The sequence below is a fragment of the Propithecus coquereli genome, unplaced genomic scaffold (genome assembly GCF_000956105.1).
Source record: "Propithecus coquereli isolate 6110/MARCELLA unplaced genomic scaffold, Pcoq_1.0 Scaffold814, whole genome shotgun sequence".
Classification (NCBI taxonomy): Eukaryota; Metazoa; Chordata; class Mammalia; order Primates; family Indriidae; genus Propithecus; species Propithecus coquereli.
In genome coordinates, this window is record NW_012154330.1 from 114777 (window position 1) to 129242 (window position 14466).

The following is a 14466-nucleotide window of genomic DNA, read 5'->3' on the forward strand; positions in this document are numbered from 1 at the left end:
CTCTCTCTCTCTCTCTCTCTCTCTCTCTCTCTCTTCTGTTGTTAATAGGCTTACTAATGCTTATGTAAATCAAGCAATTATTTTATGTAAGGGAAATAGATAGGTGAAATAGTCCTGTAGTGAATCTGTTTGACTTGAATGTCCCCTGATACTTAATGGTTCTTACTTACGGGAATCAGGGAGATGTCTCTGAATCATGTGAGGTGGGGGCTGGAAGGTAGGGGCAGAAGCACTTCCTGTCATTGAGAAACATTATACAATAATTTATCCTTACTCCCAGGTCCTTTTTTCCTATATGCTTTCTTAAAGTATGGCCCCACTCTTACCTATTAAGAAGAGGTTTGACAAGCTCAAACTTTAGCCCATATTTGTCCAAATTTGAATTATATGAGTTAGAATTTTGCTTTTATACCCCAAATGGACATACACAAACTCAAAATAATCTTTCATGAACCATAACTGGAAGAGTTATGTTCTAAATTCAGGTTTCAAAAATGTGCCATGATGACAAGAGGGGGAATGGAGACAAAAGAAGTGGCTTCACGTTGTAAATAGAATTTGCTTGCACATCACCATTGGCCTCTGCTGTTGGACATGAAGAGAGTAAAGGGAAGGGCGGGAGAGACAGAATGGTGGTGTACTGTCTTCTGTAGCCTTAGTTGTTCCATTTAGATATTCAGACTTCCAAACTTGAGTATATTATGCATGAAAACTTACCCCCAAGAAATGACTCTAAATGTCTTAAAGATTAGTCGTGCCTCCCTGCTACTTTCTCAGTATTCTTTAACTGTTGTGATAGTTCATATGATGGGAAAGACACATGATCCTTGTGAAGGAAGTATTTAAAAATCTTGCATTCAAAATATGTTTAAAATATTTAGATAGAGAAAAGCTCCCAACCCTTTGGTGAGAAGGTTTTAAAACCCAGCTATAATCAAAATGGAGCTATAAAATGAACAGTTTGATTAAATAAACACTTTTTAGTGTTAATTAGCTTTTCATTAGAGAGGAAGAAGACCAGAGAGTAAGAAAAGCAGCAAGACTAGGAACAGTAAGCCATAACAGCCAGCAGTGATTAGTAAAGTAATATACCTTCATTGGACAATATCTCAGGGTTGGGTAGAGTAGGAAAAGAAAAGAACCACGTGTACTTTCAACTTTTCATGAGTAGCTTAGTTCTGGAATGTGATATATCTGTATAAGCAGGATATTTGGTTGCTTTGAATTAAAAATAGAGTTGTAAATAGATTCCATTTGATTCAGTATATTTCATTTAGGCATATTCAAAAATGTAAAAAGAGATATAAATGAAGAATTTTAACTCCCAGTCAAGCAGTAAAGCACAGTAGTTAACAATGTGGAACAAATTACTCCATGCCTCAGTTTTCCCTTTTGAAAAATACAGCTATTAACCTAATAGGGCGTGAAATTTAAACGTTACTGCATGTAAAGCTCATAGAACAGCCTTCAGCGTGTAGCAAATACTTCATAATTGTTAGCTCTTGATATTGTAATTATTATAGTAGATGTGTGGGTGGGTTCTTCCTGCTAGTTGGTACACCTATAATGCCTAATTTATGGGATTCTGTTAGTTACAATGTCTGGCATTTAAGTATGTTTGCAGTAAATATATCCTCTTACTGCTATTACTATAAAGCTGCAGTCTGCAACCCCTGGGCCACAAAGTTCCCCCCACTGTCCGTGGAAAAATTGTCTTCCATGGAACTGAGGTGGGGAGGCACACAGCAGGAGGTGAGCTCTGAGAGCAAGCAGAGCCTCCTCTGTATTTACAGCCTCTCCCCATTACTCTCATCACCACTTGTGCTCCGCCTCTCCCCAACCTACCCGATCCGCATAAAAATTGTCTTCCACCAAACCTGTCCCTGGTGCCAAAAAGGTTGGGGACCACTGCATAGAGAGCTGATAGCTAATACCTTTTTAGCATGTTGTGGATTATTGTTTGTCCTTGAAAGTGACAAAATTGCAATTCAAGTTTTTTTTTTTTTTTTTGAGACAGAGTCTGGCTCTGTTGCCCTGGCTAGAGTGCCATGGAGTCAGCCTAGCTCACAGCAACCTGAAACTCCTGGGCTCAAGCAGTCCTTCTGCCTCAGCCTCTCAAGTAGCTGGGACTACAGGCATGCACCACCACACCCAGCTATTTCTTTCTATTTTTAGTAGAGACGGGGTCTCGCTCTTGCTCAGGCTGGTCTCGAACTCCTGACCTTGAGCGATCCACCCGCCTCAGCATCTCAAAGTGCTAGGATTACAGGCGTGAGCCACCACGCACGGCCGCGATTCAAGTTTTTAATTCAAACAGACCTCCATCTTGATTTGTGAAAATTAACAAGACTTTATGGTACCAGACAGGTCCCTAATTTAGAAAGAATAGCCTAAATTTGACTTCTAAATTAGGAAAATATAAGATGTCTTAAAAAGATTAAAGAGTTTTGGAGAGGGAGAAATTGCGTAGAAAACAGCTTGTTTCCAGTGTGAATTAATTTTTCTAGTATAAGAATATTTCCTTTTGATAATGTTATTCTTAAACCATCAAATTTTCATACAGATCTCTGAATTTTTTACTGTTGTCCTTCAAAGTTTCGTTTTCTTTCAAAACTTGAAATTCTATGAAATTGATTCTTTTTCTGATCTTTTTTCATAGGCCATCGAAAAGTATTGCCGAGTCAGTGGTGGATTTTCTGGGGTCAAGGATGTATATTCCTCTACTCCTACACATGATGATGTACAGCAAAGCTTCTTTCTTGCTGAAACATTAAAGTAAGTAGATAACCTTTAAAAATTCTTTAACTGTAGCCTGGTTTGATCACTAGATGATGGATTATGACTATGTGATATGTTACACATATTACATTTATTTTATTACAAATATCTTTTTATGTAATTGGGTCTGTAAATTTTTAGCTGTATCTCAAGAAGAATGAGTTAGACTTCTAGGTAAATAGATTATCAATTAAGTATTTAGTACCTTTAAAATCACCTGGAAGGCTTCTCAAAACACAGATAACCGGGCCCAATACTCATAGAGCTTCAGTAGATCTGGGCTGAGGCCTAAGAATTTGCATTTCTGACAAACTCCCAGGTGATACTGACACCCGAGCTCCCCATTCTAGCTAATGAAATCTGTTAAGAATAATCATAGAGTTTTGATGGTACTAACTTATATATGCCCATAGCCATTCATCCTCCCAGTGAGGTTTCTTGTAAACACATTCCCTTTACACATAAAGGGAATGATGGAAAAATAAATAGACAACTTTATTATTTGGGATTATACTCAAAACCCCAGGTAGAGCTCTCTGTAAACTGACTTGGAAGAAGGGGGAGACTGTAAACATGTCCACTTTCCTAACAACCTACACAGTAAATATCTTTTCCTATTCTCTTAAATTTCTCATTAGTTTCTTGTGTATCTGTACCTGAATGCCTCATAAACACTTCATTTGTTTATTACCAGTGTTTATTACTAGGCACTGTTCAAGTCACTTGGATATATTAGTAGACAAAAAGGACAAAAAGTCCTACCCTCCTGGTTTTTACATTCTAGTATAGTTTACATTCTGGTATATTCCAATTGAAACATACATGTCTTAAACTAAATTTCTTATCCTAAGTGCCCATTTCATTCCAGTTTTTCTTTATTATCCCTAGCACTGTTATTTTCCCATCTTTTATATATTAGTCATTTCTGTCTCCTCCTTCTGATATAGCACTAAGTCTTTCTGCTGCTTTCTGTTATATTGCTTTTTTATATTACTCCCTCCTTTGCGTATCTACAGTTGACCCTAATCCAGACCCTCATAACTGCTAAGATGGTTTAGAATATCTACCTGGTACTCAGTTTCCTATCTCTGGGCATTCCTTGTTCTCATTTATCCTGTGTGATTAAAATTTCTTAGCTTTCAGTTTACATATCTGTAATCTGTGAAATTTGACCCAGATTTTGTAGTGTCTTTCCTTTTTTTTTTTTTTTAATTTCAAGACTTCAGAAAAACTGGAAGATAGTACAATGAGTATTTGTATGTTCTTCACCAGGTTTTGCTACATTCTCTTTCCTCTCTCTCTCTTTCTCTCTCTCTGTCTCCATACACACACACACATATATATAGTTATACTTATTTAAATTTTTTTTTTTGGTGAACAATTTGAGAGTTAGTCAACAACATTATGATATTCTGCAGTAGCTTTCAAGAAAACGGCATTATCTTATACAATCTCAATTCACTTATCACACTTGGGAACCTTAATATTCATATAATACTATTGTCTAATATATAGTCCCATTTTCAAATTTCTCCAATTGTTCCAATAATGGACTTTGTAAGTATTTTTTCTATTCCAGTGCGTGATCTAGTATGGGATCATTTGTTGCATTAGGTTGTCATGCCCTTTAGTTTCCTTCAATCTAGAACAAAGTTTCCCTGCTCTTCTATTGTCTTTTATGAAATTAACATTTTTTAAATACTCAGGCTAGTTGCTTTGAAGAATGTTCTTCAATTTAGATTTTTCTGATTGCTTTCTCATAATCAGATTGAGGTTAAACATTTTTGGTATGAATGATATATCCTTATCATTGCACCCTATAAAGAGGCACATGATAACAGTTTAGCCCATTAATTGTGATTTTAAGTTTGATCCTAGGTTAGATTTGATAAATTTGTTTATTGTCAAATAAACAATCTTTTTCCTTTTTGTAATTAAGTTATCTGTGAAGTGATAACTTTGAGACTGTGTGAATATTCTTTTTCTTACAGATTCCATCCTTAAACCAAACTAATCTGCGTTCAAATGTTTGCATATATATAAAGTTTGTTCCTTTGCATTTAACTGTCTATTTTGTATTTCACTGCTTCTGGCAGGAATGCCTTTACCCTTTCTATCAATTAATGCTGCTCTCTTATTTCCAAATTCAGTTTGAATCTTACCTCTTGCCAACTGGCTTTCATAATTAATTCTCAAGTGCCTCATCATTGTAGACTTTGAACACTTAAGCCTCTGGCATAGGGCTGGAAATAGATGGTATTCTACCTAGTCCCCTTCCATTGTCTATATGGAATATCACCAGTTAATCTTAGTACTTTTCCCTGCCAAATTCAGGGAAAATCCTTCTCAAAACAGCAATACATTAGGTAACCAGTCATTTACACTTGTGTGTGTGTGCACGTGTGCTACAATATTCTTTTTCAGAAAAACAAACAATAAAAATGAGAAAGATCAAATGAAGAAACATACAGATAATTATAACAACACCTAGGCTAAGAAAATGGATCACAGTTGAGCCATACATTCAGCATTGAGCTTCCTGGCAGCTAAAGCAAAAAGGAATCATTCTGTACAATGTCATTATCATATTTGAGAGTCGAGGGAGCATATTACTTTGACAAATGAGACAAAATTTTTCATACTGCTAAATTATGACTTAAATTGTACAATTCATTATAAAAATATTGGCCTATTAAGTGAACCATATGAAATTACCCTTTTAAAAAGCTGAAATCATTTGAATATTAACAATTTCATATGGTTCAACCTAATACATAATAATGTAAATATTTTCTAACAGTCATGTTACAGAAGATGCAAAAACACTCTTAGTATGACATACTCTTTATAAAAAGCTGATGGCATAATATTAAAGGGCAATTGAATGAAGTCATTCTTGTAAAGATCTAAGTTAATACAATTGTAGGTTTATAGTTTTCTCATTCTAAAGATAGAACTTAAAACTTTATAGAGGATTGAAGCTTAGTATGACCTTTTAAATTTTTCTCAAATGTCAGTTAATTCAAACAGGCTTTTATCATAAGCTAACTGTTAATTTATATTAACTGTTAATTTATATTCATTAAAGGGCAGCAATCCCTATATTTTGGCTACCAGGGATGGAACCCACTGGCACAATAGTGGCAACGTTCAATGAAAAAGCATGTATTCCTGACCTAAGTGGAGGGGCATTTAACCTTTTACATGTTGCGTGGCTGCTATATTGTAGATTAGCTGTAGCTGTAGATATACTTCTTTCCCTAGAAGAAAAGGGGCCATGTCCTCTGTTTCTTTTGTTTCCCTCAATGGTTCCTAATTTGTGTATTCATTGAGCATATATACTAATGGCATAACAAAAACTATGTAGTGAGGAAGGTCAAAGATAGATTCCTTCAAAGTCTCTTTCTTTAAAACGTTATTATACTGTAGAATAGAAAATAAAACACATGCAATATAGACAATAAATTTTAAATATATTAAGCGCATGAGAGAAATGTTAACAAAGTGCGAAAGTCTTTTAGAGAAGGAGGAGTTTGCTTAACCTGAAGAACATAAAGGAATACTTCATGGAAGTGGTGGCATTTAAACCAGACTTAAAGGCAGAATGGACAAAATAGGATGAATTGGCGTTCGGGGCAGTGGCTATAAGACAGACAATGGAATGTTAAGAATGAGATAAGAGAGCTCTAAAGGTGGAATTGACAAGCCTTAATATCTTATTGGATACAAGGACATTCAGTAAGAATGAAGAATCAGAGATAATATTCAAGTTTCCAGTTCCCAACATGACTACAGTTTCTAATCAGCATTTTAGTGCCTTACTTTTAAATATTAATAAACAGCATTGACCTAGAAATGTTTACAAACTGTAGATAAGATTTGTGCATGTTTGTGTGTGTGAATGTTATACACTTATTTTTTAAACTTTATTTTAAAAATAAAATATGAATATAACAAGATAATTTAAAAAAATATCCCAGAACTGAAGGACATGAGTTTCCACCTTGAAAGAAACCATCAAGATCCCAGCACAGCAGATGAAAAGAGACCCACACCATATACAACACCATGGAATTTCTGAACCCCGGGATAAAGGAAAGATCTAACAGCTTCCAAAGAGAGGGAGAATAAAAGTCTTATAGATCTGGGTTCAGAGTGGCTTCAGATTTCTCAAGTACAGTCATTTAAGCAGGAAGCAGTGGAGCAGTTCATTCAAAATTGTGAGAGAAAATTAATTCCAACCTAGAATTCTAAGTTTTTAGCCGTGCAAGATCTCAAAAATCAACTTCCACATCCTCTTTGTCAGTAAGTTTTTGGAGGATATGCTGCCTCAAAACTGGATATAAACCAAAAGGGAAGACATGAATACAGGAAACAAGTGAAAAGAAGATTAAGAGGATAATCCATCAACACAGAATAGGACAGAGGCTCTGGGAGAGATTTCTTCAAGGTTAAATTTGTAGAATGTTTACATCTAAATATTTTGAGAGGAAATTAGACAGTTGGTAAAGATTTTAGGCATATTATTAGTGATATTATAATAAATGCAGTCAACCCGCTTTTCAGTTGAGGGGAGGAATTATGCGAGAAAGGAAAAGCCATGAATAACTTTCAGTTAACATAGGAAATTGCCTGAAGAAACTTGTTTGGAGTCTTGATTGTTTTGTAAGAGTGGGCAGGTGATATCCTCTGCCACATTTCTCCAATCGCGAGAAAGAGAATTATGTTCTTTGATAATGGCTTTGCTTCTCCAAGAACTGCCTGTTCATTGGTTTTAGTGAAATTGCAGTTGATCAAAAGTCCCTTAGGGTAAAAGAATTCCAAGGAACATAGCAGATAGAACACCAAGACTCCTAGGAGCAGTTCTCTAGTAGCAGCCCTTGAATTGTTTAATGAATATCTCCCATTGGGATTCTCTTTAGTTCTGCCACTTTGTATTATACCATTTGCTATCATAAATCAATTCCTCTTAACAAAGACTTTGAAGGAAGGGTGTTATTATTTTATATGCATACCTCAGTGTCTATAGCCATTCACCTAGGTCTTGCATTGAATTAGACTTTCAATGAATCTCAGCTCAATTCTGTTGCATATTTATTTGAAGGTCTGATAAATTTAGAAAAGTGTACATGTTGAGGATGCATTTCAACCAGTTTTTCTGAGTTCATATATATCAGACATTAGACAACCAAGAGAAACCGCAGATTAGTTAGAAACATAGTCTTCTTAATAAATTTGTTATTAAAGGAAAGAAAAATAGTATAAAATTAAGACGGAGTTTACCATCTCAGTGTGTCTGCTTTCATTGATATCCAAGTCTCTGTGGCAATAATTATGTCTGTGTGCCTATGTGTCTTGCTTGTGTGCTTTTTCCTCCCTGTGTCTTAAAATTCAAACTTTGAATATAATGGCAAAATTCTGGAAAGCTATATAAGAATATGACAACAACCTTAAATAATCAGAGCTATGGAAAAGAATTTATGTACAAAGATGTTTATTGCTATTAATAAATAAGAGTTATCTGTTCAATAATAGTTAAATGGTTAAATAAATTATAGCACATCCACAATAGATATTATGAAGCCAGTAGCAAGTGCATTTTTATAGACTCTTCACAGTATAATATTAAGTAGGCTATTAAGTGCACATGTGCATATGTAACACATAAATGAACATGTCTCAATTATTAAACAATTCTCGCTGTATCCTTTTGGAAGATTTCTGGGCACATGAAATATATATTTATAATATATATCCATTTAATAGCCTTTTACTTTTTCCCCATAGGCAGGATTATATATACCTGTTGTTCTGAAACTTGCATTTTTCATGTTACTTTTTATCTAGAAAAGATATACTGGAACATATAAATCCACTGAGGAATGTATCATCTGTTAAATCAGTACCCTATATATAAGCTGGTTATAGTTTTTTGCTCTTATAAGCAGTGTTGTGATGAGTATCCTTTTACATATACCTCTGTTCCCTGTGTGAATATAAATATTGGTTAGATTCCTAGAAGTAAAATAGATGGCTGGGTCAAGGGCATGTGCATTTGAATTATGATAACTTTCATTAAGCAAAATAAGCTGAGAGAGCCAACTCTTCGCAAAACTTTCCCAGATAGAAAGCTCTGAAAGTTCAGGAAAGAAAAAATGTGTTTTAAAAAAATCAATTCATCAGCCGGGCATGGTGGCTCACACCTGTAATCCTAGCACTCTGGGAGGCCGAGGTGGGAGGATCGCTTGAGGTCAGGAGTTTGAGACCAGCCTGAGGGAGAGTGTGCACCGCATCTCTACTATTAATAAAAATAGAAAAAATTAGCTGGGTGTGGTTGTGTGCGGCTGTAATCTCAGCTACTTGGGAGGCTGAGGTAGGACGATTGCTTGAGCCCAGGAGTTTGGGGTTGTAGTAAGCCATGATGATGCCACTGCACTCTACCCAGGGTGACAGAGTGAGACTTTATCTCAAAAATAATAATAATAATAATAATTCATTAGGAATGGTTTGAATAAAGGGAGGGTATCCTGAGAAGTACAGAAGCTTTTAGGTAGTACCTGATAGCATGAAGTAAAGTTTGAATAAACAGGCTTTTTTTAAAAGAATCAATCTTGAGCTAAGTGATTTAGAGTAAACTCAGACAATAGAATAAATCACTTAAAAACTTTTTTCTATAAGTTAAGAACATAGATAAAAAGTCAAACAATCAGAGGTTCTTAGGAAATTAATGAGGATAAAAGTTACAGCATTTGCTCATCCTTTTAACTATTACTTTTTAGGATCCTTAATTCCACATTTTTGCTCTTTGTTTGGATCAGAGCTCTTTATCTGCTAAGTAAATGGTGATCAAAATATAGAGATGATACATGTAATATATGAAACAATGTATCCAACAAATGTTTATTAAGTGCCTGGTATGTGCCAGCTGTTTTTCATGTGCTAGGGATATAGCAGTGACTATAACAGATAATTGTCCTAACATCAAGGAACTTAACATCCTCAAAAATCTCATTTGCCCTCTCCCTAACTTATAATGGCTATGTGTTTCAAGTGGCTGCCTGTGAAGATACACCCTTGTGTATCATCTGTACCCTTCATTATTCTCTCCCCGTACCCTGCTTTATTTTTCTTCATAGCGCTATCACCACCTGACATAGATGTGTGTTTTTTATGTCTTCTACGAATAGAACATAAGCTTCATAACTGTAGGGACTTTTCCTTTTACCTCCTCTGACCTCCCCAGCACCTAGCATGTGAGGCACTCAGTAAATAGGTGTTGAATTTGTTGAATAAATCTTTAGTCTTTATTATGTAAGCAAAAAAAAAAAAAAAAATGTTTGCTATTTGTAGCTCTACTCTGATGGCTCTACTACTACTACTAAGTAGTAGTTTTTAATTATATCATTTTATCATTTTTAATCATTCTATAATATATAAAATTTCAGAGTGCTCACTTACTCATTTTTCCCTACTTTACTTTTTCCCGTATCACCTGTCTTCTAACGTAGCATGTAATTTCCTTAAGCATTCACCAATCAGAATATAAACTCCATGAAGAGTTTACAATATTTTTGTATATTTTGGTTATTATTATATCCCCAGCATCTGTGGGGGAGCCACACATATAATATATGTTTCATTATTAAGTATTTGTTGAATAAAGAATTGAATCATTTGGTTCTAAGAGAGATAGCTAAAAAATAGCAATTTTGTAAGATCTTTAAAAACAGAAGTAGGAAGGAGAAGAAAATAATAGACCTACTGTATTTCCTGGTTGGGGCTCAGGAATTGATCTCAGAATTCAGTTAGTACTAGGAAGTAGCTAATAATGAGTCAAGGAATTGTTAAAGCAAGAAGAAAGGTCCCAAAGCAGAGTGTGAAAACTTGGGAAGTCAGAGACATAGATCTGTCTTCAATGGTGTCAAAGGTTTGGATGTCCACATGAAGTAGAAAAGCAGAAATGGTACCACCTAACTTGTACTTCTGGTTAGAAGTTACACAGAGTTGGTGACCTAGAGAAGTACTTCTCAAACTTGAGCATGCATCAGAATCACGTGGAAGATTTCTTAAAACAGAATGCTGGCTCCGTCGCCAGAGTTTCTGATTAATAGGTCAGGAGTAAGGCCTAAGAATTTGCATTTCTACCCAGGTGATGTTGATGCTGCTGTTCTAGGGGGTCACGTTTTGAGAACAGCTGACATCTGTGACTCAGTAAAACATTTATGGAAGCAATTAGGGATCAAGAAGGTAACTATGCTGACAAGGACTAGCACACCATGAAGTCAGGTGAGCAGATCATAGCTTAACTGCTCAATTTATGTAGTCTGGCCTTTTCAGACAGGTATCCTGGAGGACCAGAACTATGGTCACTACATTTTTTAATCCCTCTTAGGACCTGTCACAGTGCAATCCAAATATTAGGCACCGGGAAACAGAGTGAATTTCACTTGTACTATTTAATATAAGCATTTTTTTTTTAGTTTCAAAACAGTGTACTTTGAAATATCCTTGCCAATTTCTTTTGCTACAGTAGAGGGAGCTATAACCCAAATTGTATTTGTATGGCAGTAACACGCAGTAAGGTTAATTTCCATTTCCATCCTTGTCCATTAGTCTTTTTTGTTTTTTAACTTTTAAAATCATCTTTATTGCAGTATTTTAAGTGTACAGTTCATTGCATTTTGACAAATGTGTAGGCCTGGGTAACTACCACCCTCATTAATATATGGAACATTTCCATCCTAGTTTTGCAGTCAGTTCCACCCTATCCCCAAACTCCTGTCCACTTTCTGTCACTGTAGAACTCTAAAACTGCCTGTTGCAGAATTTTATATAATTTGAATCATACAGTATTGGGGAAGGGGAAAAGGAGAGTATAGAGTTTCAGTTTTGCATGACGAAGATGAACAGGTGAATATACTTAACACCAATGAACTGTACACTTAAAAGCAGTTAAGCTGGGTGTGGTAGCATGTGACTGTAGTCCCAGCTACTCAAGAAGCTAAGGCTGGAGTATTACTTGAGCCCAGGAGTTTGAGGCCAGCCTGGACAATATAGCAAGACCTTGTCTCTTAAAAAAAATGGTAAATTATGTTACATGTTTTTTACCACAATAAATTTTATTTTGTGTCTGGCTTCTTTTCCAGCATAATATTTTTTATGTTAAAAATGTTTTTTAAAGGAATCAGAAAAATAAAAAGAATTATTTGTTTGCCATTTGATTACATTTAAGTATCTTGCTCTTAATTTTTTCTCTCGAGTAATTTTTTAATTCTTCCCTTAAAAGTAATTTCATCTAGTTTGCTATTATAAATAACTAATCATTATGAAATAATTTGCTATTATTAAATAAAATTCTAAATATCTTTAATATGGTGTTTCTTAAAAAAGAAGAAATGTAGAAGCTAAAGGTTATGGCAACAGACAGCAGTCATTTTCTCAAAACTGGAGTAGACATTGTTACCTGCAGTTTATTGTCCTTTGTCCTGGTTTTAAAAAAATTCCGTTGAGACTTCTAGTACTCCTTTTGCAAACAATATTACTAAGCAACTTTTTCTTGATATTTAGCTTGGTTTGCTAATTAGCTACTTTTTTAAAGGAAGAATGTTGTAGTATTATAAAGAAAGCTAGTAATACATGAATAGAGTATTAGATTTGTGATACAGCAAATATACCAACTTGTAGCATCTAGGAGGTAAGTATATATGAGTTTCACATAAAATTATTTTAATGTTTCTGTTTGAAGGTTTTATAATAAAATATTGGGAAAAAGGGGGGGGAAATGCTAGTAAGTTATGATATAGGTTAGGTATTGTTACTAATGCTGTTATCATATTCTCGAATAGTTCTAGTTCTCTTTTTTACTGCTGCCGTTGTCTTCATTTGCCTGAGATGTTATTCTCAGTATAAGTAAATGACTGCATATTTAGCTATCAGACTGTTAAAGCTAATTCCCCAGTGAACAAGGTTTTGAATTAAGTTTAAAGACAGTCCTAATAGTGGTTTTGTCAACAAAGCAGCAAAAGTAGTGTGACTTTTAAGTTTGCAACCAAAAGTGTCTCAGTGATATATTTGAGAGAAAGACGAGACTCAAATGGGATCATTGGGGGTGAGGATTCTTAGATAAGGGAAAAATTGGTAAACAGGGAAGACTGAAAAAACAAAGCCACTATTTCCTTCAGTTTTATCTTTTATCTTGTCTGTAATTGGATCGTGAAGTTAACCTCCCACCATGAGAGGACTGTTTTTCCAGCTGGATAAGAAAAGTAGCATCAAATCCCCTGTTCTCTATTATTCCCTGCTCACTTACTACTGGAGGCAAATTAAGTCAAATCAATAAGTATTTATTAAGCACCTGCTTTCTCAGAATTGTGCTGTTTGAGAATTAAAGCATGTAAAACTTATATACTACCCATGAGAAACTTGCAATCTAGTTAAGAAATCTAGGCATGGACAAATTCAATAAAGGTACAAAGTATGTATACAGTTGGACCTCCATATCCATGGGTTCCATATTCGTGGATTCAACCAACCATGGATTGAAAATATTAAAAAAAAATTAAAAATTGCCTCTGTACTGAACATGTACATACCTTTTTTTTTGTCCTTATGCCCTAAACAATATGGTATAACAATAATTTACATAGCACTTGCATTGTATTAGGTATTATGCCTAATCTAGAGATGATTTAAAGTATATGGGAAGATGTGCATTGGTTATATGCAAATACTATGCCATTTTATATCAGATACTTGAGAATATAAGGATTTTGGTATCTCTGAGAGGTCCTGGAACCAGTCCTTCATAGGTACTGAGACTGCTGTACTCAGTGCTAAATAGAATATAAATGTTTTGGGAGTCCAGAGAAGGGAACGTTGGTGAGGGATAGAGCAGTCATGAAGAAAGACTGAACTGATGCTCAATGGTGTGTAAAATGTTAATAGCTAAGGTAATGCAGAAAGTCATTTTGTGAAAAGAGGGATCCAGCTTGAGAAAATACCTTTTTTTAAAAAAAAAAATAAGAAACCTAGACTGACTCAAGTATTTTCACTAGAAGTAGTAGAAAATAGAATTCTAGAATCTCAATCAGGGAAGCAACAACATGGATGATCCTTAAGAACATTAAGCAAAGTGAAATAAGCCAGTCACAAAAAAGAATAATACTGTATGATTCCACTTATATGAGGTATCTAAAATGGTCAGATTTACAGAAACAGAAAGTAGAATGGTGGCTACTAGTGACCTGGAGCACAGGGAGGAGGATTGTTTAAATCGTGTAGAGTTTCAGTTTTGCAAGATGAACACTGTGAATATACTGCACACTTTAAAATGGTAAATTTTATGTTATGTGTTTTTTACCACAATAAAAAAAATTAGGGATGCAATGCATAAATAAAAAGGAAATCACAAAATAAAGTGCAAAGCACCCACCCACACTTCAGTTGCAAGCTCCTCTCCTTCAATTCCTTCCCAATCCAACTTTTCCCTTCTTTAAAATTATTTCTTTCTTACTCTGCAGTGTTTCCCTCCATCATTTCTAAAATTTTAATATTGATTGCAAAATCACATTTGTATCAGAACCTTAATATAAATAGCAATCCCTATCAAAATCCCATTATCATTCTTCACAGATCTGGAAAAAATAATTCTACGCTTTGTATGGAACCAGAAAAGACCTCGTATAGCCA

The 14466-nt window shown here is 34.8% G+C and overlaps 1 protein-coding gene across 1 annotated transcript in view; it reads left to right on the plus strand.

The window, feature by feature from the left end:
* LOC105825723 (mannosyl-oligosaccharide 1,2-alpha-mannosidase IB-like) overlaps positions 1–14466 on the plus strand; it is a 65392-nt gene that overhangs the window by 34582 nt on the left and 16344 nt on the right. Inside the window, exon 5 of the mRNA XM_012663605.1 lies at positions 2660–2775. Within this exon, the coding sequence (XP_012519059.1) occupies positions 2660–2775 (116 nt within the window). The remainder of the gene's footprint in view (positions 1–2659; positions 2776–14466) is intronic.